Source organism: Staurois parvus, unplaced genomic scaffold (assembly GCF_062004578.1).
Source record: "Staurois parvus isolate SC_StPar_1 unplaced genomic scaffold, SC_StPar_1.0 ptg000018l, whole genome shotgun sequence".
Lineage (NCBI taxonomy): Eukaryota > Metazoa > Chordata > Amphibia > Anura > Ranidae > Staurois > Staurois parvus.
The window spans coordinates 6,474,929-6,492,078 of record NW_028317814.1 but is presented as its reverse complement, the minus strand read 5'-3'; the positions used below and the strand labels follow the sequence as shown (position 1 = coordinate 6,492,078).

Sequence of the window (17,150 nt, the reverse complement as noted above, 5' to 3'; positions counted from 1 at the left end):
TAAAGTGCTCCTGTACACAGATGTATTGCCTTCTGTTCAATGAACAGACCCGATGTGGGCGGACGCACACCTACTTACATTCGGCCACCCATAGATATACATCACAGTCCGTCTTCCATCTCTCTGATCACAGGTCAGACCTGAAAATTTCCTGTTACCTTGGGAACATTTTTATTCATTTTCTGATGTGACAGAAGCTGAGGAGAAATCTCCCCATTGGGACACAACACATTGCATTGAATGGTTTCCTATATTAAACTCTCGTGTCAGCCATGATTTGTGACTTCTTCAGGCAGGACAAGGAAAAGTGGCCGTTTTCAGTGTTCTCAGTCTACAACACACGTTGTCACCACAGTGGCTGTCCCTGGGTACTAAAGCTCATCCTGTGTCTCTCCATCTGCACACGAGACCTGGATCTCTGCAACAGTTGGGGAGCCACAGCGAGCCGGTACACCACAAACCACCACTGACCCCTCCGCTTTCCCGCTACGTGACGTCAGGGAAGCCCTATGACTGAATGGAACGCACGGCGGGCGGAGTCTGTTGACGTCCAAGCAACGTCGGTCGTTACTCACAGCTCCCGGAAGTGGAGTGCACGCAGTGGTGGTTTTGGTGAGGAGTCCCAGGCGCGCTCACGTCTCCGTACCCCGCAGTACGGCCCCTATGGTATCGCAGGTAAGCGCTGTGGGCTGGCTGAGTGACACGGAAGCCGGTGTGTGTATGAAAGCAATGCCGGGGCTGGGAGTTCAGAGCAGGCCTCAGTGGTTTGTAGAGGCCTCCTAGTAGACTCACATCTCAGGGGAGCTACAAGTATCAGCGTGTCACTTAAAGTGAACGGGCTGCCATATTTGCCGTGTGCAAAAGATGTGCACCAAAAAGGTGTATTCAGGTTATGTGAGGTGTGAATGGAGCCCTAGACTAGGTTCACATTGTTGTGGGAATGAGCATAAATCACATACGTCACATACCTGATTGAAGGGGTCCTGCGGGGTCACATGCCTGATAAAGGGGTCCTGCGGGGTCACGTGCCTGATAAAGGGGTCCTGCGGGGTCACGTGCCTGATAAAGGGGTCCTGCGGGGTCACGTGCTTGATGAAGGGGTCCTGCGGGGTCACGTGCCTGCCGAAGGGGTCCTGCGGGGTCACGTGCCTGCCGAAGGGGTCCTGCGGGGTCACGTGCCTGCCGAAGGGGTCCTGCGGGTCACGTGCCTGCCGAAAGGGTCCTGCGGGGTCACGTGCCTGCCGAAGGGGTCCTGCGGGGTCACGTGCCTGCCGAAGGGGTCCTGCGGGGTCACGTGCCTGCCGAAAGGGTCCTGCGGGGTCACGTGCCTGACGAAGGGGTCCTGCGGGGTCACGTGCCTGACGAAGGGGTCCTGCGGGGTCACGTGCCTGACGAAAGGGTCCTGCGGGGTCACGTGCCTGACGAAGGGGTCCTGCGAGACTCTGAAACGTTGCATTTCTGTAACTATGTGATCGTCCATTAAAGCTGTTGGACCCATATTGGAGATCCTCGGTGTTCTGATGACATTCTTCCTTGTTGACTTTGTTTGGTTCCAGCCGACGGTCGCTGCAGCACCTGTTTATACACACAGCCATTAGTCAATGCAGGAACATGTGCGTTGGATTGTACACTCCCCTTCTCAGCCAGAACACGCTGCTTTTTTGCAGACACTCAGGAGGGCCATTGATTCCTAACAGCACCCAATACATTGGAAAGTGCGTGAGCCCACGTGATGCTTTATCATGTGGCTAGAATGAAAAAAAAAAAAGGGAACGGACTTTTTCTCCTATGGGAAATGCAAGTACAGCAGCTATTTCATTTGAATGTTCTGCTGTGCCGGGGCAAACGTGGCACACACCAACCACATCAGTGTGATCCTGGGCTTAGGGAGCGGTGAGCACTGTTGTCTAGCACAATGCCCATAGTGTAGTAAATTAAAATATATTTATTGTAGATGCATCAATAAAAACATAAACCATAAATCCAGGTAAAATCAGAAGGGGACTGACCGTCCACAAATAAAGATGGCCGCTGGAGCTCCACGATGCTCCGACGGCGTGACGTCACGGTGTAATTGGCTGCTCCTACGCGTTTCATGCACTAGCGCGTCATCAGGGGGACTGCCAAAAATGTTATATATATGAACTATTCTTTCTTATTATTTGGACTTGGCATAATTATTTTATTATAGTGCTGCACTCTATACGTTTCTTTACTGTGGGTTTTATTTGGTTGCCTTTTGTGCATAGCTGCTAATTCATCCACTTTAGTGCGCTCACATATTCTCCACTCAAAACCTACAGCTGCCTGCACACTAAACTGCTTTGGGTTTTTTTTTTTGTGCAGGCAGTGTGAATGGCTCCTACTTTTTGTTATTTCATACAAGGTGTGCTTTGATTGGACAGGATGGAGAGTATGACATCACTAACTCCTTATCTGCCCTTAATCAGTGGTAGTGTGAGCGGCAACCCTTTGCAGTTAGTTTGCTGTAGGAAGGCATTCAGCAAAGGACCCTGAAGATAACTACAATGATCGTCGGCTTCCTCAGCTGCCCCATAGCTATAAGATATGCATACTTCTGTTGGGCCAAACTGGATCAATGTAACTACGCAATGAGCATCATGCCTTAAAGTTAAACATTAAGGTGATCCTGTCATTTTACAAAGCACAGGTTTACTTTTAGGTCAACCTCCCATGCCTACTAGAACGTATAAATGACTGTTCTTGGTAAAGTGCAGGTATTTCATGCCTAATGGAGCCCCTCTTCATATCAATTGTTTTGTCCTTGGGTAGGGCCTGCATAATGGGCCCAAGCAGTATACAGGTTGTCACACCTTTTCTGACACTTAAGTACTGCACATTGTTATTGCAAGAATTTCAGTGGACAGTAGAGGCTCTAGCACAGGGGTGTCAAACTGGCGGCCCTCCAGCTATAGCGAAACTACAAATCCCATCATGCCTCTGCCTTTCAGAGTCATGCTTTTAACTGTCAATCTTGCAATGCCTCATGGGACTTGTAGTTTGGCAACAGCTGGAGAGCCACCAGTTTGACACCTGTGCTTCTAGCATTTGACAATTGGGGAAGGGAAGGAACTTGACCCCAAGAGGAGAGGAGGTGCTTCATATTTGTCATGTAGGGACATTAAACTCTAGTTTTAAAAAAATCTGTTCATGTATTTATTAACTTAACCCTTTTATGTATATCAAGGGGGCAGTTGATGGACAGTATCTGTGTAGCAAATAAGGCTTTTAGCGGCATTCTTTTTTTTCTTCTGTGGATTTGTTCCACAACGCCTTCTTAACGGCTGTATAGGTAAAGCTGCCTTGCCAGAGCTAATGTACTCCCTGTCTTTGATTACCTTTATCCAAGAAAAACATAATGGCATGCTTGAAGCCAGCACCTCCCATCTACAGGTTCACGTAAATACTTTTGATTTACAGACTCAGAACAAGCCTGCACAAAACAGGTGTCAAAATAGTGTCAGATTCTTTCACTATATTTTTCAATTCAAATCAAATAACAAACATGTTCTAACCTGCTCTTGGCAAAGGTATTGCACATTGCATCCCTGAACCTCCTCTTTTGGGACCCCCCGCCTTGTCCCTCTCAGCTAATGTCCCCAAACTAAAATATTAGCTGCCTCAAACTAATATTGGCTCCAAAATTCTATACTAATGTGTCCACCGCAAGATTAGTCATTTGTGTTCATAGGAGACTTGTGGGTCCGTTGTCTCCTGAATAAGCTCCTTAATTTTTTTTTTTCTTTACCTGTTTACCCCGGGGTTAGACATCTGTGTGCAGTAATGACTCATGGGTCAGTTGTCTTAACCACTTCCAGTCCGGACACTTTAACCCCCTTCCTGACCAGGGCAATTTTCAGCTTTCAGCGCTATCACACTTTGAATGACAATTGCGCGGTCATGCAACACTGTACCCATATGAATTTTTTACCATTTTTTTGAGACAGATAAAACTTTATTTTGGTGGTATTTATTCACCGCTGGGATTTTTATTTTTTTTGCTATGTAAATGAAAATGTCCAAAAATTTTGAAAAAAGCGTTTTTCTTATAAAATTTTGCAAATAAATAATATTTCATCATAAATCTTGGCCAAAATGTATTCCGTTATATTTTAGTAAAAAAAAAATACGCCAAATTAGTTTATAACCAGAAATTATAATTTTTAAACTTTGTTTTACATTTTTATTTTATTTTTTTATATTATTATTTGGTTTTTTTTTACATACTGTCATGGTGACTCTGTACTACTTGTGGGGAGTGAGGAAGATTTTTTTTTTTTTTTATACAGTGATTGCTTTTACACCCATATAGGATGTAAAAGCAATCATTTCTCTTTCTCTCTGTCTGCATTCTTACAGCCATTGAGTAATACTGAGTGAGCTGTGATTGGTCAGAGCTTGTCACATGGTACAAGGCTGTTGTGAATAGCCTTGTATCATGTGACCTCTGTGATCATTCACAGATTTCACACATAGTAAGCAATGTCAGAAGTGACATCTTGCTTACTACTTTGCATGTGATCACTGATTGGTCAATCAGTGATCACATGATCAGGACCTCGTACAGAGGTCCCGTCCGACGATTGGTGTTCCACTGTGTCCGGAGGACACAGCGGGCACCGGATCGCGGTGCTGGGAGCACGCACAACTAGAAATAGCGGGTGCCGTTTATGAACGGCAACCCGCCCCTGGAGTGCCACCGCCCTGCCGTTTTAAAAACAGTAGGCGGACAACAAGTGGTTAATATATAGCAGGGGTCCTCAAACTTTTTAAACGGGGCCAGTTCACTGACCTTCACACTGTTGGGGGAGGCGGACTATAGTTCGAAATAATATAAACAAATTCCCATGCACACCGCACATATCTTATTTCTAGTGCTAAAAAACAATACCATATTTAAAATGCACTGTACACTGTAATGCACTGAACAGGGGCGGACTGACAACTCATGGGGCCCCCGGGCAATAGGGGATCATGGGACCCCTGTGTCCTCGCCCAAACTCAAAAAAGCCTATGAAAAAGGTGCCAGGGGCATCTCATGGGGCCCCCTACTGACCCCGGGCCCTCGGGCAGTGCCCGAGTTTCCAAATGGTTAGTCCACCCCTGGCACTGAACATCAAAATGCACTGTACTCTGTAACGCACTTGGCAGCGCAACGCACTGGCCACTGTAATGTACTGGATGCTGCGTTGCACTGTACACTAACGTACTGGACGTCGCGTTGCACTGTACACAAATGCACTGGATGCCGTGATGCCCTGTAACACACTGGATGCCATGATGCACTATAATCTTTAATGCACTGGACACCACGATGCACTGTACACTGTAACGCACTGGACACCGCAACACACTGTACTCTGATACACTGGACACCGCAACGCACGGTACATTGATACACTGGACACCGCAACGCACGATGCGTTGATACACTGGACACCGCAACGCACGATGCGTTGATACACTGGACACCGCAACGCACGATGCGTTGATACACTGGACACCGCAACGCACGATGCGTTGATACACTGGACACCGCAACGCACGATGCGTTGATACACTGGACACCGCAACGCACGATGCGTTGATACACTGGACACCGCAACGCACGATGCGTTGATACACTGGACACCGCAACGCACGATGCGTTGATACACTGGACACCGCAACGCACGATGCGTTGATACACTGGACACCGCAACGCACGATGCGTTGATACACTGGACACCGCAACGCACGATGCGTTGATACACTGGACACCGCAACGCACGATGCGTTGATACACTGGACACCGCAACGCACGATGCGTTGATACACTGGACACCGCAACGCACGATGCGTTGATACACTGGACACCGCAACGCACGATGCGTTGATACACTGGACACCGCAACGCACTGGTCCTGGTGTGCTCTCCTGTTGCTCCTCTGGCTGCAGCAGGTGAAATCCAGGGTTTCCAGGCTACGAGGACCCAGCGAGCAGCCTAGCTATTTGCCGGCCGGTACCGTTTTTTTTTTCCTCCAAAATGTTTTTGTTTTCTATTCGGCTGGCGTGGCAGTCCGGATAAATGTCTTTTGGTGGGCCATAGTTTTGAGGACCCCTGATATATAGTTTAGTCTTTAAATAAAACACATTGAATGTCTAAACATCTAATGACAACAAGTGAGAGTTAAGGTGACGTGAAAGGTCACCTCAGTTCCTACACTGTTATCTGAGTGACATTCATTTAACATTTACTAAACAACTGTTAAAAATATTTAACCGCTAACAGTACACGTAAAAGGTGCCTAATTGACATGCTGACAAGGAAATTTTTGCTAAAGAGTCTACCCCATAGATCTTAGGTCAGATGTTGTCAAACAAAGGATCTGTTATTTAAAAAATGTTGATAACCTTTTGCAGAATGTGAATCTTTCTCTTTAGACCTTTTAAAGTATATGTAAAGCCAAAATAGTTTTTTCCCAAATATATTTATTGTATTTTACAGTATGAACAATTAAAGTAGTTGTAAACCCTTACATATACCCACAGCAGTGAGAAACCTCAAATGATACACAAAGATGAAACAGATCCTCCTATATAAGTTTACTTGTTTATCTTTAGCCATCACTCCTCTACAGCCTTCTTTAACTCGCAGATCAAAGGCTTTTCTAAGCTGCAGGGGGCAGTGATCCAACTGCACACAGTTCAAAGCACGTGGGTGAGAGCTGAGTGTAATCTGAAACCTGAGTGGAGGGAAAGGACACAACCCCACCCCAGAATCTCATAGGGATACATGCACAGCTGAAGCTGTTAATCACCTTCTGTACGCTGGAGGGGGGGTGGGGTTTGGGGCTATCGACAGAGATTGTGGTATTGGGATAACCTGTCAGAAGTGACTAATGCAGATACCAGAGGGAAGAGAGGAGACAAATCACACTAGGTACTTTGTACACATTATAGAGGACTCTGCTCATTATTTATTTCAGAGGTTTACATCCACTTTAAAGCGGTAACAAAGTCTGGTTTTTCTAATAAGACTTTCTTGTAGGTACTGTGAATATCTTATAAACGTGCACCATTTAGGAGGCATTTACTTGTAGAGGAACATTGGCGCATGCACTCTGAAGGAACGGCATGCCCGTGCGATTCCTTCAGAGCTGTGTGCTATAAAAAGTGCCTCACGTGCATGTGTGGGAGGGACCTGGAAGAAGGACCGGGTTAAGATGGTAGACCTGTAAGCCATGACAGCACGCAGTTGGAGGGCTTTCGTTTTACAGGATAAGTTCACCTTCTTATTAAAATAATGATTGCAAATTTTTTAACAGGTAAAAAAATTAGCATTTATTATTTTTCTCTGCAGGAGCCTGGAAAGCACTGGACCAGTGATCAGTAGATCACTGATGCCATGCAGGTCTCCTGCAGACCTGTCAGAATATCTGCTTGCTGTACGGAAGCAAGCACATATTCTGACAAGAAGCTTCAATAAACTGCCACGGCTCTCCATAGTGCCATGTTAGTTCACTGAAAACTACAAGCCCACAGCCGCTAAGGCTGCCGGGACTTGCAGTTCATTCATTCATGAAAGTCCGTAAATGAATGATGCGACCGTGTGGGACACATGGCCGCACTGTTTTCAAAGTTGACAGATAGTTTTCCCCATACTATCTGTCAGGGGCGGGGGCAGTGGGCATGGCTGTGGCTATGGGAACATGTTTTATCCTAAAAACGGGTGGAACATGTAACACGTTCCCAAAGGTGAACTTATCCTTTGAGGTAAGTTTCACATACACCCTGTTCCAAATTATTATGCAAATTATGTTTTTCACATTTACCTAAATAATTGATGTAAATAACAGTCAGCATAATTCTCATGTTATCAACTATTAAGAGTACAATTCAAATTTTATTGAACAAACCTCCTAATGATAACAGTGTTTTTTTTAAACATAAAACATTTACAATGCAATGTTCCAAATTATTACGCACAGTAAGTTTCAAAACACTTAATAGGTTGTAAAGAACTGAAAATTGTCATTTGTTGTGTTTGCAGCATATTTACTGAAATCAAAAGCTATTTCAATCAAACTTTTAACAACATTTTAACTTTTTAAACATTTTAACAAGTCACGTTACATTGTAACATAGGACCCCTTATTTGATAGCAGCTTCACAAGTCTTGCATCCATTGAACTTGTGAGTTTTTGGACAGTTTCTGCTTGAATTTGTTTGGAAGATGACAGAATAGCCTCCCAGAGCTGCTGTTTGGATGTAAACTGCCTCCCACCCTCATAGATCTTTTGCTTGAGGATGCTCCAAAGGTTCTCAATAGAATTGAGGTCAGGGGAGGATGGAGGCCACACCATGACTTTCTCTCCTTTTATCCCCATAGCAGCCATTGATGCAGAGGTATTCCTTGCAGCATGAGATGGTGCATTGTCATGCATGAAGATGATTTTATTACGGAAAGAATAGTTCTTCCTTCTGTACCAGGAAAGAAAGTGGTCAGTCATAAACTCCATATACTTTGGAGAGGTCATCTTTACACCTTCGGGGACCCTAAAGGGGCCGACCAGCTCTGTTCCCATGATTCTGGCCCAAAACATGACTCCACCACCTCCTTGCTGACGTCGCAGCCTTGTTGGAACAAGGTGGCCACCCACCAACCATCCACTACTCCATCCATCTGGACCATCCAGGGTTGCACGGCACTCATCAGTGAACAGGACTGTTTGAAAATTAGTCTTCATGTATTTTTCTGCCCAATACAGCCATTTCTGCTTGTGAGCATTGGTTAGTGGTGGCCAAATAGAAGGTTTATGCACAGTTGCAAGACTCTGGAGGACTCTACACCTTGATGTCCGTGGGACTCCAGAGGCACCAGCAGCTTCAAATATCTGTTTGCTGCTATGTAATGGTATTTTAGCAGGTGCTCTCTTGATCCGATGCATGGATCTGGCAGAAATCTTCCTCAATGTGCCTTTATCTGCACCAACCCGTCTGTGCTCTGAATCAGCCACAAATCTCTTAATAGTGCGATGATCACGCTTAAGTTTTCGTGAAATATCTAATGTTTTCATACCTCGTCCAAGGCATTGAACTATTTCACTCTTTTTGACAGCAGAGAGATCCTTTTTCTTCCCCATATTGCTTGAAAATGGTGATCTGCTTAATAATGTGGAACACCGTCCTTTAGTAGTTTTTCCTTAAATTGGGCTCACCGGCCAATCTAATTATCATAGGTGTCCCAGATTGTTTTCAGTGATCAAAAGAGCCCTGACACACAATGCCATCCATGAGTTAAACTGAAAAACAAAATATTTCATCTTTGTGACACTTAAATAGAATTTGCATAATAATTTGGAACAGGGTGTAATGTGATGCATATTATGCTATTTTTATTTTATTTTTTTTAAAGGCCGCGAGTTACTACTGCTTGAAGTACTAATACATGACATTAAAAAGAATAAGAAGGCATTGAAAAGAGGCCCCCTCCCACAGTCCTCTAATTTTTTGAGCAGGGTCTGGAAGCTAGCACTATCCTGGAAGGCAACTCAAGTGTTTTGCTGTTTATGTTCCTTCACCTCTTGTCCAAAGAACACAACAGGAAGTAAGGAATTTTATCTAAAGCAAATTGACAATCCCCTCATTTTCTGTTCCCATTCAAACACTTGTTTTGTACTGGCAACTAGGGCCGCAACTAACAAAAAGTGGTAATTTGGGGAATACATGTACTGTCTGTTCTTTTTTCATTTATTATACAAACAATAAAATAGCCAGTGGTGACTAAATACCACCAAAAGAAAGCTCTAGTTGTGAGAACAAAAGGACTAAAATTTAGTTTGTGTACAGTGTTGCATGACCGCGCAATTGTCATTCAAACTATGAGAGGGTTGAAAGCTGAAAAATGGCCTGCTAAGGAAGGGGGTAAAGTGCCCGGTTTTGAAGTCGTTAAATTAAAAAAAAAATTTTGGCTATGCATACACGTTACCAAAACCAACAAATCGTATTTGCTCTTGCTTGCTGAACCACTTTAGAGAAATGGTTGTGTCAGCCCATTGGTGGCTGTTGTCAGGGAGCTATGGCAGTGTCTTTACACTGGTATTCAGACAGCAGCTTATGCTTTTGTCTTTCTATATGTCTGGCTGTTTTGACATGTGTGACATAACCTCAAGGATACACTAAACCTTACTGACAGCCACAACTGGGCATGTAAATGCTGCATCTCTTTTTGTTAACCAGTATGATGCATGACGAGGAAGACTTGGGGCCAGTTCACACAGACGTGATCTAAAATGGATGGAATATGGATTTGAATATGAAACATTTCCTTCCATTTTAGTTGCGCACAGACTACCGTTGACATACATTTGGACGTTTGTTGACATGCATATTTGTGCACACTAAAGCATACATCCTATGTGTGGGGATGAAATGTGATGAGGGAGGACATATATCATATGTGTGGATTTGTGCTCTGTTTTTTGTGAGTTGGGTTTAAGTTTAGAGCGAGGGTCATATGTAGGGTCAGGGTGTCAAGGGCTATGGGTCAGGCCAGGAGTCATAGGTCTTGTTAGGGGTCCTACAGAAAGTGATTCTTTTTTTTTTTTTCCCCCACTGACATCTGCTTACATCCATTGCTTTGCCCTAAAATGTGTACATGTTGCATTTTACCGCAACGCAGATCACCCCAGCGTTATGGTGTAAATAGGACACATTGGAAATTGGTTTTCAAATGTCCTTCTCTTGATCAGCTGCACTAAAATGCAGATCAATGCACTGTGTGTGTGAATTTGCCCTTGAGCTGGGTATACACGTTCCGTTTTTTTACGTTCAACCAGTGAGTTGAAGGAAAAAAACTGAGAAATCCCCGCATCAACACAAATGATGTATGATGCAGGGCTCTCCCCTGCATTGGCTGCAAGCAATGATTGAATGCTGGTTTTAAAGCATGACCGTTCATCAGAAGCTAGCACAAACGTACCGAATGTTGGCTGGTACCTGCTGAGCCATTCTTTTTTTGGTCGATGTATACCAATCTTTACTTAAAGGAGAACCCAAGACAGGACAAGAATGTTATGCCTTAAAGCGGAGTTCCACCCAAAAGGGTATGTTCCGCTTTAAAGATTGTTCCCCCGCTCCCCATTAAGGATTGGCACCTTTGGTGGGGGGGATCTGTCACAGCCGGGTGCCCACACTGAAGATGCCGGCGCCTGGAATATAGGACGGCTGGTGAAATGGGCTGCTGCGGGGGCACCGCGGGATCGTGGGACAGGTAAGTGTCTGTTTTTTAAAAGTCAGCAGCTACAGTTTTGGTAGCTGCTGACTTTTATTTTTTTACAGAGTGAGTGAAACTCCGCTTTAAAGAGGATGTATGAAGACATTCATGTGAAGAACATACAACATATGCTAAGTAACGTGTACATTTAACACTTACAGATAGCTATTACCTCTTATCGAGCCCTATACCCTGAGGTGCTGTATTATGTGTATACCAATGTCATGCCATGAATTTGGCCCGTGGATTTCCTTCAGTTCTCTGTTAGTCATTGGAGCCATCCTTGATACTTTATAGTGAAAAACTGGTACTGCTGTCTGCTCTTTGTTATACACTGCTAAGTTACTGCACACTTGGTTACATTTTACAGCACATTTGTGAAGCCTGTGGTGTGCCGCTGAATACTTAGTGCTGCAAAGAGAAGACTATGACTAGAGGAAAGGCTGGTAACATGACTTTTATAGGTCATTTTTTTCTTCATTCTGATTGTTCCCCTTTTTACTTTGGGGTCCTTTAATGCTGCTTTATAAGTGGTATTCTTAGTTAATGTTACAAAGCCACAGGAGGTGGAAGGGACTGATCAGAGAGACTTATTTTTGCAAGTTTTCACCTTCTGAAACTAAACCCTCCTATCGTTTTCAGCCAAGGAAGCTTCGCCCTTGTTTGATCTTCAACTGCCATGATTCTGCAGATACGTCAGTCATAACACTAGCCATTTGACTGTTTGAGAGCACAAGCAACTGTAACAGCGGCACGTCCTGGGAATGTAACTTTTTTTGGAACTGTTAAAGTGGAGCCCCACCCAAAAGGGGGAAGTTTCGCTTTAAAGACTGGTCCCGCGCTCACCATTAAGGATTAGCACCTTTGTTGAGTGGGAAGGAGTGAGTACCCGAAATTGACAGGTAGCCGCTGCCATCATGTACGCAATCTGAAGTGGAAACTGCCCTCCCTCCCTGTAGTCTTCTGGAACACGTGACAGGTACCAGAAGACTACAGGACCATTCAGAAAGTGTAGTGCTACTGTCACATGTGCAGTGGGCACCCAGCTGTGAAACCGCAAGCAGTCACAGCTGGGTGCCCACACTGAAGGTGCTGGCGCCAGGAACACCGGACGGCCAGTGTAATAGGGTGTGGGGAGGACACCGCAGGATCAAGGGACAGGTGAGTGGCTGTATATTACAGTGTGACTGTAACTCTGCTTTCAATCTAGGCTTTTAGCTCCACTTTAAGTTGTTGTTTATTTATTTGAATTCATTTTGTGTCTGAAATAAACAGCATATACATATCCTGTATAACCTTTGTGTATTGTTTGAATTTGATTTATGTTTTTTTTCTTGGCAGATTAAAAAAATGTAAATGGCTTCAGCAACCCAATAGATGTCATAATATGAACCAGAAACCCTTGGCAGTTAAGGTATTCATTTTTTCTATTTTTTGCTCTCATTCTCTCATGTGCTCCCTCCCTCTTGTGTGCTCCCGCTCTCTGTCATGTGCTCCCACTTGCTCGCTCTTGTGCGTTCCTGCTGTCTTTTTTTTTTTTTTTTTTTTCCCCATCCCTCCTCTTCTTTTTGTGTGCTCCCACTCATGTTTTCTTTTGTATGCCCCTTCTCCCTCTCTTTCGTGTGCTTCCACTCTCTCTTCTTTGTTCTCTCCCTTATTTAGCTGTGCCTAATTTAAGAGCGACTCTTGCTGCTAAAAGTTGAAAGCAGTGTGCCTCAAAAGGTTTTACATTTGCTGCCCTCTCAGTTACCTGAACTTTTGCTGTTAATACATGCTGTTTTCCTTCTCCAAAGTTTAGTAGATGGTTGCAAAATGCACTTTATTGTATTAATACCTTATACAAATCACAGCCTTAACAGTTTGGAACAAGATGAATCGTCCAAAGGCAACCACCGTGCGTCGGCCCAGCTCTGCTGCAAAATCATCAGGTACAGTGTTAATTTTAAGCTCAAGAGTTTATATTCATGTAACTGTTACCTCTTTAACTTGGTTTTGCTGGTGCTGATCCAGGGGTATGGAAATGTTTGAAAATACGACTTGTCCAGGGACTAAATCGGGGCCCCAATCTACTTATCCCTCATAACAATCTACTTGTCCTGATAAAAACATTGTGCCTCCTCCTCCTCCCCTCCCTGCCTGTCTCAAGCACCGCACCCGGGGACTAGCAGGGAGGAGAGAGACCTTGCAGTGTAATGAACAGCGATTGGCTGCTCGTCAGGAAAGGGTGGGTCAGGGCTTATACTTTATCCCTTTCGCTGCCAGAGCCGTTTTTGCATTTTTTGCACACGTCGTTTAAAAAATCATTTTAGGCCTGAAGATTACATAAAACCCCCAAACATATATTTTCTGAAAGCAGAGTCCCTAGATAATAAAACAGTGGTAGTTCCAATTGTTATGTCGTATGATTTTACTGAAAAATTTTAGTAAAAAATACAAGTAAGTTAATTTTAGGGCACAAAAAAGCAATAAATTACCCCTTTTTTTTTGTAAAATATAAAAGCTGAGGTTGCAGCGAGTAAATAGACATCCAACTTGTCAAACCTTAAATTTGTGCTCGTTCGTGAAATGGTGATGAACTTCAGTACCCTGTATTTTCTATAGATGACATTTTTAAAGTCCCTTTTAGGTCACCAGTTTAGCGTTATGGAGGAGGTCTGAAGCTAGAATTATGGCTCTCATTCTGGCGTGCGCGGTGTATAGCAATCGACGGTTTCATGCGTAGTCACACCAGCGTGTGCGTTTAAGTTTGTACATTCATATATGTGGGGGTCGCAATTTTTTTTTTTTTGGGGAGGGGGATGGTATGTTCTTGGGTGTAACTTTCATTTTTTACAAAAAAAAAAAACAAATACTTTCACTTTTTTTTTTTTCCCATCACATAGGGGACAAAGTCCCCTATGTGATGATTTTTGGTGACAGGTTCTCTTTGAGACATCCAAGGTCTAAAAGACCCTTCATGTCTCCCCTCTGCTCCACTGAATGTAATGTGGTGCACATTCACCATATTACATTCATTCCTGGGGATTGTATTACAATCTCTCAATGGGGACCCGGAAGTGACATCATAACATCACTTCCGGGTCAGCACAAGAAGGAGGGGAGCGGACTTGTCCGCTCTTCTCCCTCCCCTCTAGCCGATGGCGAGCCAGACCCGCATATGGGCAAATCAGCTGCCGCTGATTGCTTCACCTGACAAGTGAGCCCGCTGCTTGCCCGCAGCAGGGCTGAAGGAAGAAAACTACCTGGCCGGCACCCGGAACTACATGTCCCAGGCGTCGGGCGATACGAATCCAAAATCCCTGTGATCTTACATGTTTTTGATTGGGAGAGTTTGTCATGGCAATATCAGAATTCAGATTGAGCCGTTAAAGGATAAGTTCACCCTTTGAACAAATAATAGTAAATGCAATTTTTTGCAGGTAAAAAGATGTGACTTTTTTGTTCTAAGAAGCCTACAGAGCATTGCACTCACCATCAACAGATCGCGGATGCAGTCTCAGGCTCCTACAGACTTTTAGCATAGCTGTTTGCCCATACCTCGTACAAGCAGGCAGTTACTTGACCGCAGGTAGATCAATGGACTATGAGCACTCTTGCAGTTGGAGCATGTAACATTTTCCAAAGGTGAACTTTTCCTTTAAGTTGGCCATACACGTTTACATTTCTCGGGTTTGCGGGTTGAATGAAAGGAAATCAGTAGATGCCTTTATCCACATTAAACAACTAATGAGAGGAAGGGGGAGCTAAACTATTGATTACAGTATCCAGACAGCTGCAGCTGCCTAAATACCTGAACAGTGACTGCATCTTATAGATTGCAGTCACTGTTTGGCCAAAAATTTCTACGCAGCTCATAAGGTCTTTAAATGGACTTCGGAAAGCTGAGTGGTTCCGACAGAGCCAACTGTGGCTTGAGGTTTGGCTGACTCAGGTGGAATTGGCTTAAATCCCAGCCATTATTATTATTATTATAGAGGATTTATATAGCACCAACAGTTTGCTCAGCGCTTTACAATATAACGGGAGACAATACAGCAACAATACAGTTCAATCCAAGAGGGATAGGAGGGCCTGATCCTGGGAGCTTACAATCTAGGAGCCATCTATGGCTTTATTTAAGCACACTCATCTGTGGTTCTAACCGCTCCAGCACCACCCTTACACTTCCAGCAGTTGTTTTGTGGGGGGGATGGTCAATATATAAAGCTTATTATTATAATTTTTTTTAATAGAATGTTGCCTAAGAAATAGGAAATGTGCTAGGAGTGAACAATAGCTACTGTGCAAGCGTCTGGTGTTAGCCTGCTATGCTCACTCCTTCAATTGGCCATAAATCTGCATGTCAGGCCTACACATGAACCCAACAGCCAACTGCATGAGTCCGCAGGGCTGACATACTTGCAGCTAATTGCAAGGCAATTGCTTCAGCTGGCCGTATACTAATTGAAACCCTGCTGAATTGTCTGAATTTCGGTCGGTGTGTGGTGGTCCCTGCATCAGCAGAAGTCGATCGTTTGTTCTTTGTCGAAGGGAAATGCTAGGATTTTCTTCTCGATCAGTGGCTGCAGCCACTTATCGGTGTATTTTGACAGATGCTGGTGTCACTATCAGAATACAAAGTCCCTATGGTAGTGGGGGTTATGGTGGATCAAGGAATTCACTGACTAAACAAGAAAATAAACATTTCTGGTCAGGTTTCGTGTTGCCAGGCTGAAAATGAAAGTGCTGCTACTGGCAGAATCTCCATATAAGAAACTTTATAACAGATTAATTTATAAAAAAACAAAACTATACAATAAGACATGATGTCAGACATACTAGAAAATAGATTTACGTTTACATACACTATGGGGTTTATTTACTAAAGCTGGAGAGTCCAAAATCAGACTCCCTTCTGCATAGAAACCAATCAGCTTCTAACCTCAGCTTGTTCAATGAAGCTTTGGCAATGAAACCTGGAAGCTGATTGGTTTCTATGCAGAAGTGAGTCTGATTTTGGACTCTCCAGCTTAACAAATAAACCCCTATACGTCCCACTATAACAAACCACACAAGGAATAAGGAATTTAAATAAAGGTTGGAGATGAGGTATATTTTTTTACTTTATACGTATGTGAAGACACACAAAAATATTATTGCAGGCAGAATAAAAAAAACTTATTCCGATCATATCTTTTTATTTGATTTTTTTTTTCTTTTTCACATTAAACATAGAAGAGAATATTAGTATATGATGATAATATATGATACAGGTTTGCAATCAGTAATGAAATAAAAGAATATATCCCAGCAGAGGTTGCATACAGGTAAAATACAAAAAAAAACCCCTAATTTAACTTTTCATTTTACAACTCCTTTAAATCAACTGATCATCTTCATCCATTTGCATGCATGATTAGTTGATGGTTCAGTTATATCTTATTGTAGCTATATGTTTTCTTTAGTTTGTGATTTGTATGTATATTTATTCTTTCTCTTTCACATGCAGGTCATCCGCCTCCAGGAGATTTTATTGCTCTGGGCTCCAAGGGACAAACCAGTGACTCCAAAGCCCCCTCCAATCTTCTTAAGCCAGCTGCTTCTGGTCTGACCTCTGAACGGAAGCGAGAGGCCTCAGCTGCATTAGCCAGCACTTCAGGATTGCCCGGACTCAGTAAACGGCCCAAACTTTCATCGAGTACCCCTTTGAGTGCCTTAGGGCGATTGGCTGAGGCAGCTGTAGCTGAGAAGAGAGCGATCTCACCATCTATCAAAGAGCCATCTGTTGTCCCAATTGAAGGTGCCAATGCCTGTTTACTCTAGGACATGTTCTGTATTTGCTTGGGATTGAATATGCGGTGCAGGTCAACAAGTAGTTTCTTAGATTGCATAC

At 43.7% G+C, this 17,150-nt stretch overlaps 1 protein-coding gene across 1 annotated transcript in view; it reads left to right on the top strand.

Moving 5' to 3' along the window:
* Positions 1-534: 534 nt before the first annotated feature.
* Positions 535-17,150, top strand: part of INTS1 (integrator complex subunit 1) — a 206,492-nt gene continuing 189,876 nt past the window's right edge. Inside the window, exons 1-4 of the mRNA XM_089682295.1 lie at positions 535-675; positions 12,620-12,692; positions 13,129-13,206; positions 16,767-17,057. Coding sequence (XP_089538421.1) covers positions 13,149-13,206; positions 16,767-17,057 — 349 coding nt within the window. The 5' untranslated portion in view covers positions 535-675; positions 12,620-12,692; positions 13,129-13,148. The remainder of the gene's footprint in view (positions 676-12,619; positions 12,693-13,128; positions 13,207-16,766; positions 17,058-17,150) is intronic.